This window comes from Botryllus schlosseri, unplaced genomic scaffold (assembly GCF_051294905.1).
Source record: "Botryllus schlosseri isolate E-star unplaced genomic scaffold, Bs_hap1 Bs23a, whole genome shotgun sequence".
In the NCBI taxonomy this organism is placed as follows: domain Eukaryota; kingdom Metazoa; phylum Chordata; class Ascidiacea; order Stolidobranchia; family Styelidae; genus Botryllus; species Botryllus schlosseri.
Window position 1 is genome coordinate 51,375 of NW_027648632.1, and position 21,323 is coordinate 72,697.

Consider the following 21,323-nt stretch of genomic DNA (forward strand, 5'->3'; position numbering starts at 1 on the left):
GTAATTCCAGTATCGTGTATCTATACCTAAATCTGTCGTCTTCAATAAACTTTCCCCGGTATCGTACAGCAGTGTTTCCTAATTTTTTTAGCGCTAATGTACCCCTTGGGCTTGGATGAAATATTTTTCGTGCCTTCTATCCAGGATCGAAACAGCCCTTTGTGAAACTACCCCCAAAGACTAGTCTTGGTCCCTAACACGGTATTCAACACAACTGATTGGGATTTCAGACACAGGATACATTTCAGCGACTGGAGATACTAGAATATCGAAGGTTTCGACGATGAACTGTAATTTAGGGTATAAATATAAATCGCCCTGCCTACAGCCCAGGAAGCGCACGAAGCGCGAAGAAAATTTTCGAGTTGAAGCAATCCAGCAATTTTCGATAGACCTGAGGGCGTATTTATGACTGCTTGTCACTACTGCTTACTTACTTGAGTACATTCAAAGTCATCCAATTCCAATCCTACTTGAAGTAGTTTTAGGTCGATTTTAAAAGGAGTACTTCTACTCGTACTAAAGTCGATTTTTGCATGGCTACTTGAACTTCCGTCTGAGTTGCTATCTTGACTACTTGGACCACCTCTGACAAAGTATACATCAAATTGATTCATATGATGTCGTTATTAACAGTAGCTTTGCACACTATATAGTTCTACGATTTCCCTGCCTTATTATGCAGTTTATACGAAACTTCAAGTGATGGTATGAGGTAAGCAGCAATAACATCACGACATCACGCGTATAGTCAAGACTTTATATACCTGATAACCATTCATTACAACCAAATGTTTTAGTGCAAATTTCTACCTCTCCACAATCTCCTCTTAAACACTGAGTAGGTGAAGATAGTTGGCACCGATTTACGTTTTGTAAATCAATTGCGTTCTCCAAGGACAATGAGATTTCCCTTCCGTTTCTGAATGCGCCGGTGATGCATGAGGGCAGCGCATTGTCAAGCGACTCCAATTGGCGCCATTGACCTAAAAACTCTCCGCATCATACAAATACTTCAGTGATTATGAGCATCATACTAACCTAAAATGAGTAACGATCGATTGCTCAAACGAAATGAATAAATGTTTTCTTCTGTGATGTCTAAAACTATCGAGTTATTTTGATTGAAATTCAGAGTAATCTAGAAATAATAATAATATGTGACAAGTAAGAGATCTGTAAAGTTGAGTTCAACAAATTTTATCTGCATTACCTCCATTTGCGATCGTTTTACAATGACATTCTGTGAGATGCGGCTTCCACGACGTTTGGAAAATGGTATGGTCAACGTTTTTTCCCCACTCTGAAACCACACAGTATTTTATAACTATCCATAGAAAATAGATTCCCAATAAAACATGCTTTTGATAGGCGACGATGGCGCGTCAGACGTCGCGTCAAACGTAACGTTGGTTAGTGTAAAGATTGCTCAAGATGTGCCAACTAGTGTTGATTGAAATCATTAGATATACAAGATTTGTCATTTTTCATAGTGAATATTAATCACAGCAAAAGTTAACGCACGTGGAGTACGAAAGATATTTATATAAAATGAGATCAAAATATTTCCGCAATAAATCGGCCAGCTCTACAAAAAAATTAATTGAAATTTGGCTAATATTGCCAAAGTCTAAATAATCTTAAAAAGGAAGAAAGTGAATGAGTTGTGAATTAAGGAAAAAATATCTTGGCAGACAGAGCACATGATATATATATACTCACTTTCCCCAAATATAACTTCATTTCGAAGTTACTCAAGAAGAGAGTTAGCCAACTGTCGACCACGCCAGCATCATCAAACGTCACCACTGACGCAAGTGCACCATCTTTGGAGCTAGAAAGATAATATATTTCTATTTGGTCCAATTCGACAACATTCTGCCCGCCAGAATGAAGTGATTGCCATCCATAAGACACAAATGAGCTCTCAGACAGCTTCACAGAGTCGTAGCTTGCTGCGGCTGAAATTGAAAACATGCACATAAATACATCTGATCCAATTTAACATCATGTGAACTCGAGACTCTTACCTGTTGCATGACTATACACGACAAGAGACATCATATATGAATAACGCATGATGATATTGGGGATTTTACAACCCTCAAATAATTGCTTCTGTAGCTTGAATTTCCAGTCAAACATCACCTATCTAATGTTACTGACGGACTGACACGACTGTGTATGCAATGGGAATATCTTCGCAGTAAATTGGCAGCGATTCCTTGGTCTACTTATCCGCTCGCGAAATTGATTATCCGTGTAATTGTAATGAGATTACATTCATTACATTATTCACAAGGGTGAGGAATATGAGGATGGATATTACAAGACTTCAAGTTACCTGACCCAGCGTGTGCTATAAGCTATTTAAAGTAGTGCGAGATTCTTTCGTAACTTAGTAGTCAAGTTTGTGGGGATAGCCGAGCACAACTGCTCGGGATTCCCTGTTCTATAATATAGGAATCCATATAAAATCCGAATATGCGTATGCCCCTGTTCTATAATATAGGAATCCATATAAAATCCGAATATGCGTATGCCGTATGCCGGAATTGCGACAAAACCGCGAAAGAACATAACGTAAAAATAATGAGGTGTACGAAATGCAAGACCGTTGGGTACTGCAGTCGTGAGTGTCAAGGCGCGGATTGGTCAAAGCATAAAATGACGTGCCTGCCGAATTTCGTAGGCGTACCGTTTGTGGTGAAAGTTCCTGAAAATACGTCGGTCGACTCGTTTTTCCATAAAGTCAACAAGTGGCTTGATTTTTCCGTCGAAATTTCGCGTAAAAGTTCGCAAGACGCCGAATCTTTCTCGAAAGTAGCGAGCATCCGCTAAGAAGATGACTTTAAAATGTACAAATGTTGTGAAACGACCGAGGAACATCTTTTGAAGAAAGACGGCGCCCTTGATTTTGGAAACGCTTCTCGGGTCGTACTCGAATGGGGGACAGACTTCGTGGTCTGTCCGACGGCCGCTGTAAATTCGAAGACATCTACTGGGCTAGACATTACAGACTGTTTGAGGCTGTTCACAGAGCCAGAAGTGCTGGCGGCGGAAGAAGCGTGGCACTGCCCGCAATGCAAAGAAAACAGAAAAGCCACCAAAGAACTGTCTCTGTGGAAGTTTCCCGAAGTCTTGATAATCCAACTGAAGAGATTTTTGCTTCAAAACCGGCTCTGGCGACGCAAAGTGGACGACTTGGTCAATTTCCCGATCGAGAAGCTGGACTTGCGTCCGTTTTGCGTTAACGCAGAAGATCCAGATCCGATCTAGGATTTGTCCGCGGTGGCTAACCATCATGGTGCTCCGCACGGGGATCACTACACTTCGTTCGTTACTGTCTGCGACGGTTCCGGTCCTGGGTGGAGATTTTGTGACGATGGCAACGTCACAAGAGTCAAGTCATTGGACCGTTTGGTGACCAAATCGTCGTATGTATTATTTAATCGAAGGCGAAACGCTGATGCATCTGTAAAACACAGCGATTCCACAGATGCTATCCCAAGTGACGTGCGGTGAGGTTAATGGCTGGTGAGCCCCCCCCTACCCCATCCACACATAAACACACACACAAACACGCACGCACGCACGTAACGATAGCAACTGGTATAGAGAGCATTTTCTTTGCACACTATAGTTGAATTTGTCAACGTGAATTGGACTTTGGAGTATCATTAGGACTATCATGTGTGGCCAACATACATCTTGTAACTAGTCAAAGCCAGGATCGTTTTTGTGTATTGCGCAAGTTTTAGAAAGATATATCTGCCTTTTTCGTACCGCGACTATTTCACGATCCGTATTCCTATTGGCTAAATTTCACAAACTGTGTTACGTAAACCAAGGCCTACACTACTGCTGCAACACTGATAGCCATTGCAATTCCATATTCTACAATACATGTAGGACTGGTCGCTATTGCGCTAAATGGACTAGTTTAGACGGATAGTAATTACTATCTCTTCAAGTACCGGTATAAATTACTCGAAGTACACGAAAATAGCATCCTGTTACAATTTTTTTAGTAAAAAAAACACTAGATTTGCCGATTTTCGAAAGAAAATGCACTAAGAACACTAGGTCAAGTCAAAATACACTAGTGACCACAAACAACGAAAACGCAGGGAATGTAGGTATAACTATCACATACCACAATTAGGGGTTCTAGGTATTGCAGCCTAACACAGCATAAAGGACACAAACAACGACAATGCAGCCTATGGAAGTAGCTATCACATAGGGGAGATGTGGTACCGATGGATCAAAAATTACAAAATGATCTCTGGCCATCAAATCTTCAGCCGAGAATAGCAGATCTTTTGCTGTCTCAACACTTCGATACAAGCTCTACCTATCGCGGACATTTACATGAATATCCGCCTTTTCAAAAAATATTCATGAACGTTTAAAATTTGTTGCTCGAACGTGTCATCGGTCCCCACCCGGTGGGTCCAAAGGCACACGACCATGGGACCTATGAGACATACGCTCAAAAACTCAAATTTGTTGACTTGTTTTGTTGTGTACTGTAAGCTAAGCTACAGCAAGCCAATGAAGAATGTTTCGTCGCGACTGTCAAGAATCAGATATAATATATCAACTCAAATGTTGGCAAAAAATCATGTTTTGATTTACGGCTAAACTTAGAAAATTAATGCCACATTCATATTTCCCGCAAATCGACATTTTGACTTTCAAATACCTCGTAATAACGATAAAACACCGCATGTAACTATATATGATTTACAGTCTATATATATGTAGGCGAGTTTCTGTTGTTGAGTGATTAGTTGGTCCATCTATTTTGCTGGATTTGGCTATGGTACCATAGGTCCCCCACCCCCTAAATATTGTAATTGACTTGAAAATAGTCCACTCGAGGATGGTATTGATTCAAAAAATATGTGCCATTATATATCCTGATACAAGCCCTATACTTCACATCAAAAATTATGGCGGGTTTGTTAGCCTGAAATGTGATATAGAAAAATGCAAATGTCGATCCAAATTTACTTTACACCCCCTAAAACGTAAATCATTCGTCACAGACCCCATAACTCATGCAGGTCGAATTTTTTTGCATGTGAGGAAAGATTCCGTCAGCAAGTACTTGTAGACAAATTCACGGAGTGTACTCATGGAATTATCATGGGGAATTTCTAAAGTATTTTCGGTCCCAGTGATCCATCGGTACCACATCTCCCCTACCACAATTTAACGTAGCTATGGATGGAAAATACATAACAGCTTAAAAAATCGTTGAAGGCGTTGATCAGAGAGAGGACGTAGTTTATTTTTGTCCTTGATGTTTTTGCGGCATATACACCGACTCATGATACACATACACACGATCTGCGCATATGCATACCATGAGTGCATGATGTGCATATGCCACCGGACAAGGAATTGCAGATATAGCCTTTACGGCTTTCTAAGTCATGCACCACCCCTCCATGCTATCCCAATAATGCATGAGCGCCAAGCAGGGCAGCCATGGATACCAGTGTTACTAATCAGGTCTTTGGTCTGACTCGGCCGGGAATCGAACCCACGACCTACCCGATCAAGAAGCCGGACGCTTAACCATCACGCTATCTTGTCGGTCACAGCTACTTAAGTAAGGGAATGTATTGGCTCTGCACTACGTATTGGTCGTCGTTACCATACAATTCTTACAAGAATGTTGTATTCCGAAATCGATAGCGCGTTTCACTGCACTTCGATTGTCCAATTGTTAGCGAATAGTGCATGAGGCAAATTCGTTTGCGCCTCACCTGGCCATTGCTTCTCTGCGATGGCATTCTCTATAATAAAGCCGAATATCACCTTCATTGGCGATTTTGAGGGGGTTCTGGTGCTCTGACACTGTTAATATTTGGATTTTCGGAATCAGTGTGACGATAGCTATTGATTGATACCAGTTATTATGAATTCCGAGTTATTTATGATGAATTGCATCGTCGCAGGTGAGGCACGATACGCCCGTGCCTCACCTGTGCCTCACCTTTCCTTTCGCGCTGTATTTTTGAATATTAATTATATAAATTGATGATGTTGGGTGAAAATTAGGTTCAAATTTCAATATTTATGAACATCGATGTAAAACACCAATAATCATCGACTCATCAACGGTTTTCACAATTTTCACTTACTCACCCAGACGACAGGTGAGGCACTGCCTCACCTGCCTCATTGGACCGCACGTCACTGGCTATCCCCGATAAAGTACAGAACGTGGGCACCAAACCGTGTAATAATTTGAATAGACTTAATCCTGAGGCTTCCAATGTAAAAGTACCCAGAGAGAAAGACACAGAATTGGCGTGTTGCTCACACTACATCAATTCCAGTCCAAACGCAGATTTCTTACGGCGGTGATGCTATCGTAAGCTTCGGACACGTTACTGTACACTGTACAGTGTATAGGTAAATCTTATGTCATGGATTGGGGCATGTTCAATTGCTTATTTCAATCGGTTAAGAATATACTCGTGTCTTTCGTAAATTTCGGGAAGGCTTGCGCCTACTTAAATGATATTAATATCTTTCACACACACCTGACCAAAAATATAAGAAAACTGCTTTCGCTAGATGCGCGCGGTTCACAATCCTCATTTCTTCATGCGGGACATTATCTTGCTATCAGTGTCGCATTTGAACTTTGGGATCAGATTGCAGGGTAATGACTATTACGCCCGGCAATTTCATTATTTGAGGGTTGCTAGACATATTACCATCTAAAACACATTGCTAAAAATTGCGCGGAGCACAAAAATAATGCGAGTTGAACAAATCTACCCACAAAAGATTCCACTTTATGCAGATTTCCGAAATAATTTTGTTTTCTAAATACCGTGTAATTTCATAATGCTTCGGTGATTCGTACCCTCAATGGGTTGATTAACCCCATATCAAGTAGCAGTGATGATAGCATCCTTGTCATCAAACGTGATCGAAATTTTATGTTCCAAACTTCCTACGATTGATACAATTTAATAGTATTCACCTGATTTCTACAAATTGAATCCAAACTCACTTTATAACTTATGATGAGTTCTGCCGCCCCCGTTCGGTCGACACCGGTATTTCCTAGTGCAATGTCATTGCAATTTGACAAGCCTGAAAGGCTATGGCACTGGGTTATTTGGCGATGTAAGTATAGCAGCAGCTTTTCAAGTACATCTGTTAGTATTATACAGGATCTGCAACGCGAAGTCGACATTGAAATGACAATCGTTTAAAGTGATGGCTATCTATAGGCATGATACTTTGTAATTTGCAAAGCTTTGGAAGCGCGTGTTTTAGTTTCAGAAGTTGTGCATGAAGAAATCGAAGTCTAGTTTACAATCGCAACCACTCAAGTAGCTAGCTTCAACACTGTTCAGTTCACCTAGAATTCGAAATAGTTTGAAATCGTAAACTCTTCAGTCAGTAGCGGTATGCAGATAAATTGTTACAGCAATAAGGCTTTTAACAATAATTGTTAATTATGCTTCATAATTCGCTTTGATGGCACAGTTCAGTTTAACTGCGGACAGTTCTAGCTTTTATGGAAACACGGCTGAGAGTTGTTAAGTAAAGAGAGTTGTCGTTAGACCTGCTGGTGGGCTTAAACCAGGGTCCGCAATCCATGACATGCGGGATGATTTCTTATGAAACGCAAAAGGAACGCGACCGCAGGATATGCTCTAACAACTTCAAAAGAGAGTCTAAATAACTTTTCAAAATGGAAAATCAGAACTCCCCTTTAATTGGAACGCATCAGCTACGGTTTTGCCAGCAAGCCGATATGTTCATTCGAGCGAATACGACACACTAGGACCGTCCACTGCTGAAGTTTATAAGTCATATCTGTCCGCATACCACAACGTACTACGCCGTAGGCTACGGCAAGTATGAAACCCCTGGTTAAACTATCAATGTGTCATTTTATCATTACCCGAACTCTGGATACAGTACATGGATTTAGGCACTGCAACATGGCTACATTTGGCTGACAATAAGTTTTTATTTCCGGGTAAATGTATTAGTTTCAGTAAATTCGAAAGAGCAATATTATTCCTTTGGTCTTCATAGGTTCATGCATCGAATCTCCCATCTCTTTCAGTACTTCAAAGGCCTGGAATAAATTGGGAACGTTAAATGCGGTGTGTAAATTACATATTCAAAAAGTGGCATTAAAATGAGTTATTTTACTGCTGGCAATTTTTCTATAGTTATTATTTCGCTGCATCATGTGATATTAACCTATCAAATCAATAGTTTGCGTTCCTGGACAGTGTGCATCGCCAATAGAATTAATACTCTTTTGAAGTATAGAGATATTTCAATCTTTAAAGGGGCCACCGTAACATTATTACCAACATTAAATCAAATCGGTACGATGTTTCAACAGATTAATGCTACAATGGCGCATTGGTTTCATCGCCAGGCAGTTATCTGAATTTCAATCATAAAAAGTGATGCAAATTTCCAGATACCTACTTGATAATATACAGAATGTAAGCAGTGAATTTGACGGCATAAACTACTGAATCAGAGAGGGAAGTAATCTATAACGCCACAGCATGATTGTAACGTGTAGGATTAACAAATATATTAGTCTAAATCACGAATGGCATTAGGGATCACATTACGCGAAAGACGATCATGTCTCAAACGATGTGTCCACAAGGGTGTCTCGTTTGCCTTTCTGTCCCCGACGACGCAGTACTGTGATACTTACGGATGCATTTTGGTAGTTTAGCCATCCAGTTGCCGCCACGGCCGCAAGACACTTGCTGATACGCTTTATCGAGTTTGTATCCGCGACTGCAGTAGAATGTGATCTTTTCCCCGTAAGAGTAGGAGTATTTATTCCCCGGGTAGAAGAAGGCGTACGAATAGGGACGGGGAACGACGCAGTTTTCTGGAACACGAATATACAGTATTACGATCGGAGAATTTGATTTTGAACAACCATATGAAATGATTTTTTGCAGTCAACGAATATCTCGCCACTTGCAAACGAATTTCGGTAAACTAAACCCCGAAAAATTATACTCTACAAATTATTTCAGAGATCATAATCCAGTGATATTCTACTACTTTTACCATTCGTTAGCAATATAACCCTTGCGTAGAGTATGTCACTTTGGGGAAGTCAATGCAGTTGTAGCAGCCGTACTCAATTGCTTTGTACTGCCCACTACGGCATTTATTATGGCGATGCATCGTGCTTTCACTTCCTTTCTTGGTACTGTCTGAATGTATCGGCAGCTATGGGGGTAGTAATAAAGTCTCTGCAGCAGCTGTTACATAGTGGTTCATCATCCACATGAGAGGATCATTTATGCAGTCTCGTAATACAAGTATTCAAAATACTTGGTTTGCTATATATGAACGATTGAGCATGAATATCGTATAAAGTCAAAATTGTGTCGTCATCATAATGATGTACAACGCTATTCTTGCATATACATTATAAACACGCGGTCCGTTGTTTCGCCATTGAAGGTTAAAACACGGCAATCTATTTATTGATTTACTTTCAGATTAAGCAATCACCACTTCAGACGGAAGCTTAAAACATCATACACAGCTTGTCAATAGAGGATATTATTGATCCAAATTAACGGTATATCCGTTCAATTATTCGAACAACTGCTTATTGAGGCTTGCCGTTTCACTAATATTTCCAGCCGTTTTTCTTTCAGTCAATCATAGTTTCAACTTGTCTCATTGCTTTGAATGTGCTATCCAAATTACTTACTGTTGCACATGGGGGCCTTGTTATCCCAGTTTCCGTCATCCATACATGTCATATGGGAATACCTAGAACCGTGGTACGACATTTGGTACTCAGACTTGCAGCGGTATTGCACTCGCTCGCCCTTGAGGTAGTACATTTTCATTGGATAGTAGTATCCGTGCATAACATCGTCTCCCATGCAGTACTCTGTAAAAGGAATTAGCTGTTGTAAAGGATGTAATAAGTTGTTTAACAAGCCTAAGCTAATCTAGTTTCCTTTTCACTCACAACCGATCAAGTATTATATTACAACGTAGGCCAATTCACCCCATATCTATACTGCGCTCTGTGTCCCCATAAACCAGTGGTTCCCAATCTTTTTCGTCCCGTTCCCCCCTTGGCCGATATTTGAGCTAAAATCCCCCCCCCCATGAAAAAGTTGCCTGTGACTAAAAAACTCTGCTTTTTAACGCGCAACCATTTGTTGACTGAGCAATTAATGGTCAAACATATTCAGAGATGTCCGAACTATGGCGAATACGGACCGCACTAAACTTTGGTAAAGTACGGTCAAATTTGACCTGTTTTTGACCGGTCGGGTAGCCGCTGACGAAAAATAAATCACCAAGTCCGCTTGCTATGGACTTGAGTTGAATACATGAATTTGGTATGTTTTTGACGTTAGCTCATATGTTGGCTTAAAAAGTTAAAAAATTCACTATCGGCCTTGTGCTTCACGTTTTCCTGCTTAGTAGTAATTTGGTCGAGAGGCTGTCGCGGACCCAACGAAATCGTCTCGCGAGCCTCACTTTATCAGGGGGTGTAATATCTACGGATGGCATTTAAACATACACCTAGCTTAGAATCCGCCAAAGAAACATACAATTGTAAAGAACTAATTTTTACTTAACAGTTCCATATACCATAAAAATCTAAAAACCTTGTGAACCCAGTGTATCTTCTTCCGATACAATGCCAAAGCCAGATTCCCCCTAAAAACTTAAGCCAGATTCCCCCCTAAAAATTTCAAAATTCCCCCCAAGGGGGGAATTCCTCCCCGGTTGGGAACCACTGCCATAAACAGAACGTTATCAAAAAGAGCGTCAGCATCAAATTGAGGGGGCCCGACGAAATGTATAGAATTGTTGAACATTGATTTGGATTTGAAGATTTCGTCAATATTTGAATTACATGAAACTATAGATGCATTCGGGCTGATAGAATTTTATATTCTTTCACACTTTCATAATGTGCTCGACCGAATACGAGTTAATCGAGGACCACAGTAGGTTTCGGACATTATTTGAAACCTATTCGGGAATGTCATTTAAAAATTTGAAATATGTTCTCCACAAAGCTACTAGTGAACCAGGATTGAAGTTGCAGAATGTAAAAACTTACTCTTGCACTTCTGCGGCTCGCCGTCCCAGTTTCCGTCCTTCATACACTTCGCGTGTTTACAGTAGTTGGCAGGGGCGTAGTATCCGTAATCGCATTCAAACTTGATGTATTCTCCTTCCATGTATCGCATCTTGTAATACGCCATGTGGTTGTAGTCGCGGTGATCTGGCACTTTGCAGTATTCTGAAATATTTCAATTAGCATTGCAACGTAGATGAAAGCAGATGGGAAAAATGGAATAAGCTGTATATTTAGCTTACATAATTATTTGATAACCGTAACTCGATTTGCTTTTATTGCCACATCTAACACTTAGTGGTCTTAGGACAGTAGTTGGTCACATATGAAGAACAGTGGATTAAAAGACTATAACTTGTGACGCAAATACCATCTCCTTTCACCTCCCCAGATTCATATATATTAGTTCCGCAAAGCGTCGATTATATTCCATTACAGTATCTGCTATGATGCCGTAACATTTATGCTGAATTTTACCCATGAAGCTAGAAATTCCATCATAAGCAGAAGACCTGGTAGATTAGTAATATCCCCAGAGAAGTTGCTGCCTGTTTAGAATTATTGCCGGATAACATAACGGATATCATATGCCCATAAGTAGCAAAACCTTCGTCTATCTGCTACAGCAAGGGTCGGCAACCTACGGCCCGCGGGCCGGATCCGGCCCGCCAAGCGAAATCGCCCGGCCCGCGGCATAATAATAAGTTATCACAAGAATACGGCCCGCCGTTTCACAATGAGTTTCAATCAACAGTGCAGCACTGCTTGGAAAGAATGTGGCATCGCTACGATATAAGTTGCCCAAGTCGTATTAGTCTATTATGACGCCACAAAACGAAGGCGGTTGAAGTAGGAAATGGAGATTGTCTAGAGCAGTGGTTCTCAACCTTTTTCGCCTCGCGGACCGGTAAAATTTCAAAACATGTCTGGCGGACCGGTGAACTGTCGAAATTGAAATGAAGCCAAAATGTACAGTATGCAACCGTTTTTCGCAATTATTTGATGCTAGAGAGTGATATTTGGAAGGTTTTGATCGCATTTAATTATATTCATGATGGCATCCACGAGATTTTATGATAGTGAGTCTGCCGAGTCGAGGTAAAATTGCCTTGTTCAGATAAACGTGCTACCGCCGAGAGTCGTTTACAGTCTTTCGCGCCGAAGGCCGTGGGTTTAAACGCCCACGCCAACTCCAATAATATTCTTCTCTTTGACAATATCAAGAGAAGAAGCGTATCGGAGTCGAACCAAGCACCTTGTCGTGCTGCCTTGCTCATTGCCCACTGCCACCAGACGCAGGCTACTCTGGCAACTACGAATACAATGCGTGCCGCAAGAAAACACATTACAGCAGCTATACCGGCCATCCGCAAATCCGGGCCGAAAAAGCACTTCATCAGTCCACCCCAAAAAACGTTGGTCTCGGGGGCCCCACAGGGCGATAAGCCAAACTTCCGGGGGCTTCGCCCCAAGACTCTGCACTTGGGTGGAGATTTTCACCTGTACTTGTGATCACATCCATTCTACTCAGCGTAAGCAGAGAGTTTACGTAGCTTATCGCGACAATAGCGAAAATTTTCGATCATTCACGACTGAAGCGGTTTTCCCACGGTCAAATTTTTGGCCCAAATTTCGGAGTCCCATAAGTTAACCTAAACATCATTATGTGTGGATACGTCGTAGTGCGGTAATGGCTGACGCCGAAATGCCTATAAATTATTCGTATTTCTCGGAGAAGGACACCTAATAAGCAAGACATTTAGGGACACTAAATCGTGCAATGCCCGAAAAGAAATAGAAAAATGTTGGAAAAAGTTTCAAATAAAACGCTATGATTCATGTTCATTTGCGAAATAATTTGGGCCCTTTTCAAGCTCGGCCCCTCTCCAATTGGGCGGTTTGGGGTGCCTCAGTTACGGTCCTGCACAAAATAAACGAGTCGAAAACCGATGATCAAACTGCGCTGTTTAGCGATGAGTGAGCACGTATCTGTTCTGTATTTGTCGCATGCATGTCGTCAAATGAAACGTCTAGAACTTTAAGTCAAATCGAACATGTGTCCAGCCCTAATGGTACCTCACGAAGTTTTGAATCAGTTTAAAATTAGATGTTTTATTTATTTTATCAAAGGACATGCCTTCAACATTGCATCTTGAAATTTAAGTATAAAATTGTAATAAACCTCGCGGACCGGCAGGAATGTCGTCGCGGACCGGCACCGGTCCGCGGACCGGCGGTTGAGAACCACTGGTCTAGAGTAGACTAGATCAGTGGTTATCAATCGTGTGTATCTCGTAACCGAAGGGGTACCATACTTTTTAAAGGGTTTACCGATGGGGTGTGACAATAAAGGTGTCCTTCCTCTGCTTCAAAAACGCTTGGAATATCTCAGACGCAATGACAAAATCTCAAACTTACACTGTTTAATTACAGATAGCCTAACTATAGTATCCGAAGGTTAGTTATTCATAGTTTAATTCACCATAAGGCATTGTGCGCCAAGACAACAAACCTGAAGAGTTTGAGCCTCAATGATTAAAACTGTAAATATGATTTTGTCTCACAAACTGAATCACCAACATTGTTACGCCAGATATTACTATAAGCATAGAATCAATATGGCGATGTAATGTATATCTGACATGTTCGCGCTTAAAGTCGAGCAGCTATGCTTGCACGAGTCTGTGAACTGAGAAATTAATAGCAACTTTCCTCGAAAATACAAGTATCGCCGACTCATAATCTTGTAATCGAAAATGGGTATCTAATCTTGCTCTCCTGGTACATTTAACGTCACATCTGAACAAATTGAATTTGCATTTTCGGGAGGAGGGGACAACTGAATACATGAGATGTTGAAGCGAATTCGAAACAAATCTGCGACTCGGGAAATGCCAACAGTACTGAGAAAAATTATGCACACTTTCCTATACTAGATGAGAGAAAACCTAGTACCAACACTATATTTGTAACTGTGATACGAATTTTAACTACTGAATATTCAACCGCTTTGCCGACATCCCTTCTATACGAAACAAATTTTGACTGTTCAGTACTTCATTTAATGTGGACGCCAATACCATTGTCTGAAAATTTCAACTGGGCCTTTTTGAAATGCGATGCAGTTGGATTGATTGACAAATTTCATACAAAGAGCATATCGCTGCATGACTTTTACAAGGAGTACGTTCTTGAAATTGATCTTTATCCCAGCTTGTCCAACGATGCAAAAGACATTGCATCGATTTTTGGTAGCACGTATGCATGTGAGCATTAGTTTTGAGTGGCCAGATAGCGCAGTTGTATAAACCACAGCTCAAATCTGCTACACCAATGGGTAGCGAGTTCGATTCCGACCGAGGTCGACTCCAGAATTCCTACCAAACTTTTTTTTTCTAGGTTCCTACTCGCTATATGATCCTTGTAAGCGATGTCTTATAAAAGCCTAGAAGTGGGTCGCGCTACAAGTCGACAGATACGGAATAAAAATTAAAAAAATTGGTCTGGTGTAAATGACCATAGTATAGTCGATAAACACAATGAAATTTACCACAAAAACACGCATGGATAAGATCTTGGACACGAACACATAAACTTGGTGCGATAATTGGGTAGGATAGAAGTGCTTTCATTCAACATCGCAAATTCTTACTGGTAGGCATCCTTTTGCATTTCGGTAATTTGTCCCAATTGCCGTCCATCTGACAGGAAGAGTAATGTTTCATCATCATTCCTTCGTCGTACTTGTAATACCCTGGTTTGCACTTGACGTATATCTGCTCGACTTTAAGCGCGAACATGTCAGATATACATTACATCGCCATATTGATTCTATGCTTATAGTAATATCTGGCGTAACAATGTTGGTGATTCAGTTTGTGAGACAAAATCATATTTACAGTTTTAATCATTGAGGCTCAAACTCTTCAGGTTTGTTGTCTTGGCGCACAATGCCTTATGGTGAATTAAACTATGAATAACTAACCTTCGGATACTATAGTTAGGCTATCTGTAATTAAACAGTGTAAGTTTGAGATTTTGTCATTGCGTCTGAGATATTCCAAGCGTTTTTGAAGCAGAGGAAGGACACCTTTATTGTCACACCCCATCGGTAAACCCTTTAAAAAGTATGGTACCCCTTCGGTTACGAGATACACACGATTGATAACCACTGATCTAGTCTACTCTAGACCAGTGGTTCTCAACCGCCGGTCCGCGGACCGGTGCCGGTCCGCGACGACATTCCTGCCGGTCCGCGAGGTTTATTACAATTTTATACTTAAATTTCAAGATGCAATGTTGAAGGCATGTCCTTTGATAAAATAAATAAAACATCTAATTTTAAACTGATTCAAAACTTCGTGAGGTACCATTAGGGCTGGACACATGTTCGATTTGACTTAAAGTTCTAGACGTTTCATTTGACGACATGCATGCGACAAATACAGAACAGATACGTGCTCACTCATCGCTAAACAGCGCAGTTTGATCATCGGTTTTCGACTCGTTTATTTTGTGCAGGACCGTAACTGAGGCACCCCAAACCGCCCAATTGGAGAGGGGCCGAGCTTGAAAAGGGCCCAAATTATTTCGCAAATGAACATGAATCATAGCGTTTTATTTGAAACTTTTTCCAACATTTTTCTATTTCTTTTCGGGCATTGCACGATTTAGTGTCCCTAAATGTCTTGCTTATTAGGTGTCCTTCTCCGAGAAATACGAATAATTTATAGGCATTTCGGCGTCAGCCATTACCGCACTACGACGTATCCACACATAATGATGTTTAGGTTAACTTATGGGACTCCGAAATTTGGGCCAAAAATTTGACCGTGGGAAAACCGCTTCAGTCGTGAATGATCGAAAATTTTCGCTATTGTCGCGATAAGCTACGTAAACTCTCTGCTTACGCTGAGTAGAATGGATGTGATCACAAGTACAGGTGAAAATCTCCACCCAAGTGCAGAGTCTTGGGGCGAAGCCCCCGGAAGTTTGGCTTATCGCCCTGTGGGGCCCCCGAGACCAACGTTTTTTGGGGTGGACTGATGAAGTGCTTTTTCGGCCCGGATTTGCGGATGGCCGGTATAGCTGCTGTAATGTGTTTTCTTGCGGCACGCATTGTATTCGTAGTTGCCAGAGTAGCCTGCGTCTGGTGGCAGTGGGCAATGAGCAAGGCAGCACGACAAGGTGCTTGGTTCGACTCCGATACGCTTCTTCTCTTGATATTGTCAAAGAGAAGAATATTATTGGAGTTGGCGTGGGCGTTTAAACCCACGGCCTTCGGCGCGAAAGACTGTAAACGACTCTCGGCGGTAGCACGTTTATCTGAACAAGGCAATTTTACCTCGACTCGGCAGACTCACTATCATAAAATCTCGTGGATGCCATCATGAATATAATTAAATGCGATCAAAACCTTCCAAATATCACTCTCTAGCATCAAATAATTGCGAAAAACGGTTGCATACTGTACATTTTGGCTTCATTTCAATTTCGACAGTTCACCGGTCCGCCAGACATGTTTTGAAATTTTACCGGTCCGCGAGGCGAAAAAGGTTGAGAACCACTGCTCTAGACAATCTCCATTTCCTACTTCAACCGCCTTCGTTTTGTGGCGTCATAATAGACTAATACGACTTGGGCAACTTATATCGTAGCGATGCCACATTCTTTCCAAGCAGTGCTGCACTGTTGATTGAAACTCATTGTGAAACGGCGGGCCGTATTCTTGTGATAACTTATTATTATGCCGCGGGCCGGGCGATTTCGCTTGGCGGGCCGGATCCGGCCCGCGGGCCGTAGGTTGCCGACCCTTGCTGTAGCAGATAGACGAAGGTTTTGCTACTTATGGGCATATGATATCCGTTATGTTATCCGGCAATAATTCTAAACAGGCAGCAACTTCTCTGGGGATATTACTAATCTACCAGGTCTTCTGCTTATGATGGAATTTCTAGCTTCATGGGTAAAATTCAGCATAAATGTTACGGCATCATAGCAGATACTGTAATGGAATATAATCGACGCTTTGCGGAACTAATATATATGAATCTGGGGAGGTGAAAGGAGATGGTATTTGCGTCACAAGTTATAGTCTTTTAATCCACTGTTCTTCATATGTGACCAACTACTGTCCTAAGACCACTAAGTGTTAGATGTGGCAATAAAAGCAAATCGAGTTACGGTTATCAAATAATTATGTAAGCTAAATATACAGCTTATTCCATTTTTCCCATCTGCTTTCATCTACGTTGCAATGCTAATTGAAATATTTCAGAATACTGCAAAGTGCCAGATCACCGCGACTACAACCACATGGCGTATTACAAGATGCGATACATGGAAGGAGAATACATCAAGTTTGAATGCGATTACGGATACTACGCCCCTGCCAACTACTGTAAACACGCGAAGTGTATGAAGGACGGAAACTGGGACGGCGAGCCGCAGAAGTGCAAGAGTAAGTTTTTACATTCTGCAACTTCAATCCTGGTTCACTAGTAGCTTTGTGGAGAACATATTTCAAATTTTTAAATGACATTCCCGAATAGGTTTCAAATAATGTCCGAAACCTACTGTGGTCCTCGATTAACTCGTATTCGGTCGAGCACATTATGAAAGTGTGAAAGAATATAAAATTCTATCAGCCCGAATGCATCTATAGTTTCATGTAATTCAAATATTGACGAAATCTTCAAATCCAAATCAATGTTCAACAATTCTATACATTTCGTCGGGCCCCCTCAATTTGATGCTGACGCTCTTTTTGATAACGTTCTGTTTATGGCAGTGGTTCCCAACCGGGGAGGAATTCCCCCCTTGGGGGGAATTTTGAAATTTTTAGGGGGGAATCTGGCTTAAGTTTTTAGGGGGAATCTGGCTTTGGCATTGTATCGGAAGAAGATACACTGGGTTCACAAGGTTTTTAGATTTTTATGGTATATGGAACTGTTAAGTAAAAATTAGTTCTTTACAATTGTATGTTTCTTTGGCGGATTCTAAGCTAGGTGTATGTTTAAATGCCATCCGTAGATATTACACCCCCTGATAAAGTGAGGCTCGCGAGACGATTTCGTTGGGTCCGCGACAGCCTCTCGACCAAATTACTACTAAGCAGGAAAACGTGAAGCACAAGGCCGATAGTGAATTTTTTAACTTTTTAAGCCAACATATGAGCTAACGTCAAAAACATACCAAATTCATGTATTCAACTCAAGTCCATAGCAAGCGGACTTGGTGATTTATTTTTCGTCAGCGGCTACCCGACCGGTCAAAAACAGGTCAAATTTGACCGTACTTTACCAAAGTTTAGTGCGGTCCGTATTCGCCATAGTTCGGACATCTCTGAATATGTTTGACCATTAATTGCTCAGTCAACAAATGGTTGCGCGTTAAAAAGCAGAGTTTTTTAGTCACAGGCAACTTTTTCATGGGGGGGGGGATTTTAGCTCAAATATCGGCCAAGGGGGGAACGGGACGAAAAAGATTGGGAACCACTGGTTTATGGGGACACAGAGCGCAGTATAGATATGGGGTGAATTGGCCTACGTTGTAATATAATACTTGATCGGTTGTGAGTGAAAAGGAAACTAGATTAGCTTAGGCTTGTTAAACAACTTATTACATCCTTTACAACAGCTAATTCCTTTTACAGAGTACTGCATGGGAGACGATGTTATGCACGGATACTACTATCCAATGAAAATGTACTACCTCAAGGGCGAGCGAGTGCAATACCGCTGCAAGTCTGAGTACCAAATGTCGTACCACGGTTCTAGGTATTCCCATATGACATGTATGGATGACGGAAACTGGGATAACAAGGCCCCCATGTGCAACAGTAAGTAATTTGGATAGCACATTCAAAGCAATGAGACAAGTTGAAACTATGATTGACTGAAAGAAAAACGGCTGGAAATATTAGTGAAACGGCAAGCCTCAATAAGCAGTTGTTCGAATAATTGAACGGATATACCGTTAATTTGGATCAATAATATCCTCTATTGACAAGCTGTGTATGATGTTTTAAGCTTCCGTCTGAAGTGGTGATTGCTTAATCTGAAAGTAAATCAATAAATAGATTGCCGTGTTTTAACCTTCAATGGCGAAACAACGGACCGCGTGTTTATAATGTATATGCAAGAATAGCGTTGTACATCATTATGATGACGACACAATTTTGACTTTATACGATATTCATGCTCAATCGTTCATATATAGCAAACCAAGTATTTTGAATACTTGTATTACGAGACTGCATAAATGATCCTCTCATGTGGATGATGAACCACTATGTAACAGCTGCTGCAGAGACTTTATTACTACCCCCATAGCTGCCGATACATTCAGACAGTACCAAGAAAGGAAGTGAAAGCACGATGCATCGCCATAATAAATGCCGTAGTGGGCAGTACAAAGCAATTGAGTACGGCTGCTACAACTGCATTGACTTCCCCAAAGTGACATACTCTACGCAAGGGTTATATTGCTAACGAATGGTAAAAGTAGTAGAATATCACTGGATTATGATCTCTGAAATAATTTGTAGAGTATAATTTTTCGGGGTTTAGTTTACCGAAATTCGTTTGCAAGTGGCGAGATATTCGTTGACTGCAAAAAATCATTTCATATGGTTGTTCAAAATCAAATTCTCCGATCGTAATACTGTATATTCGTGTTCCAGAAAACTGCGTCGTTCCCCGTCCCTATTCGTACGCCTTCTTCTACCCGGGGAATAAATACTCCTACTCTTACGGGGAAAAGATCACATTCTACTGCAGTCGCGGATACAAACTCGATAAAGCGTATCAGCAAGTGTCTTGCGGCCGTGGCGGCAACTGGATGGCTAAACTACCAAAATGCATCCGTAAGTATCACAGTACTGCGTCGTCGGGGACAGAAAGGCAAACGAGACACCCTTGTGGACACATCGTTTGAGACATGATCGTCTTTCGCGTAATGTGATCCCTAATGCCATTCGTGATTTAGACTAATATATTTGTTAATCCTACACGTTACAATCATGCTGTGGCGTTATAGATTACTTCCCTCTCTGATTCAGTAGTTTATGCCGTCAAATTCACTGCTTACATTCTGTATATTATCAAGTAGGTATCTGGAAATTTGCATCACTTTTTATGATTGAAATTCAGATAACTGCCTGGCGATGAAACCAATGCGCCATTGTAGCATTAATCTGTTGAAACATCGTACCGATTTGATTTAATGTTGGTAATAATGTTACGGTGGCCCCTTTAAAGATTGAAATATCTCTATACTTCAAAAGAGTATTAATTCTATTGGCGATGCACACTGTCCAGGAACGCAAACTATTGATTTGATAGGTTAATATCACATGATGCAGCGAAATAATAACTATAGAAAAATTGCCAGCAGTAAAATAACTCATTTTAATGCCACTTTTTGAATATGTAATTTACACACCGCATTTAACGTTCCCAATTTATTCCAGGCCTTTGAAGTACTGAAAGAGATGGGAGATTCGATGCATGAACCTATGAAGACCAAAGGAATAATATTGCTCTTTCGAATTTACTGAAACTAATACATTTACCCGGAAATAAAAACTTATTGTCAGCCAAATGTAGCCATGTTGCAGTGCCTAAATCCATGTACTGTATCCAGAGTTCGGGTAATGATAAAATGACACATTGATAGTTTAACCAGGGGTTTCATACTTGCCGTAGCCTACGGCGTAGTACGTTGTGGTATGCGGACAGATATGACTTATAAACTTCAGCAGTGGACGGTCCTAGTGTGTCGTATTCGCTCGAATGAACATATCGGCTTGCTGGCAAAACCGTAGCTGATGCGTTCCAATTAAAGGGGAGTTCTGATTTTCCATTTTGAAAAGTTATTTAGACTCTCTTTTGAAGTTGTTAGAGCATATCCTGCGGTCGCGTTCCTTTTGCGTTTCATAAGAAATCATCCCGCATGTCATGGATTGCGGACCCTGGTTTAAGCCCACCAGCAGGTCTAACGACAACTCTCTTTACTTAACAACTCTCAGCCGTGTTTCCATAAAAGCTAGAACTGTCCGCAGTTAAACTGAACTGTGCCATCAAAGCGAATTATGAAGCATAATTAACAATTATTGTTAAAAGCCTTATTGCTGTAACAATTTATCTGCATACCGCTACTGACTGAA

At 41.0% G+C, this 21,323-nt stretch overlaps 3 protein-coding genes across 3 annotated transcripts in view; 1 reads left to right on the top strand and 2 right to left on the bottom strand.

Annotated features, from left to right (window-relative positions):
- Positions 1 to 21,323, bottom strand: part of LOC145459906 (uncharacterized) — a 146,140-nt gene that overhangs the window by 32,535 nt on the left and 92,282 nt on the right. The gene's annotated exons all lie outside the window — the stretch shown is intronic.
- Positions 7,991 to 14,955, bottom strand: LOC145459900 (membrane cofactor protein-like). The gene is made up of 5 exons (XM_080338406.1): positions 14,808 to 14,955; positions 11,138 to 11,320; positions 9,758 to 9,943; positions 8,732 to 8,914; positions 7,991 to 8,125 (listed from the first exon to the last, which is right to left on the bottom strand). Exons 1-5 carry the CDS (start codon positions 14,953 to 14,955, stop codon positions 8,118 to 8,120), a joined length of 708 nt encoding a protein of 235 aa, XP_080194532.1. The 3' UTR covers positions 7,991 to 8,117.
- LOC145459899 (complement component receptor 1-like protein) lies at positions 17,210 to 20,762 on the top strand. Its single transcript, XM_080338405.1, has 4 exons — positions 17,210 to 17,615; positions 18,810 to 18,995; positions 19,839 to 20,021; positions 20,628 to 20,762. The coding sequence occupies exons 1-4, from the start codon at positions 17,471 to 17,473 to the stop codon at positions 20,633 to 20,635; spliced, it is 522 nt and encodes a 173-aa protein (XP_080194531.1). The 5' UTR covers positions 17,210 to 17,470; the 3' UTR covers positions 20,636 to 20,762.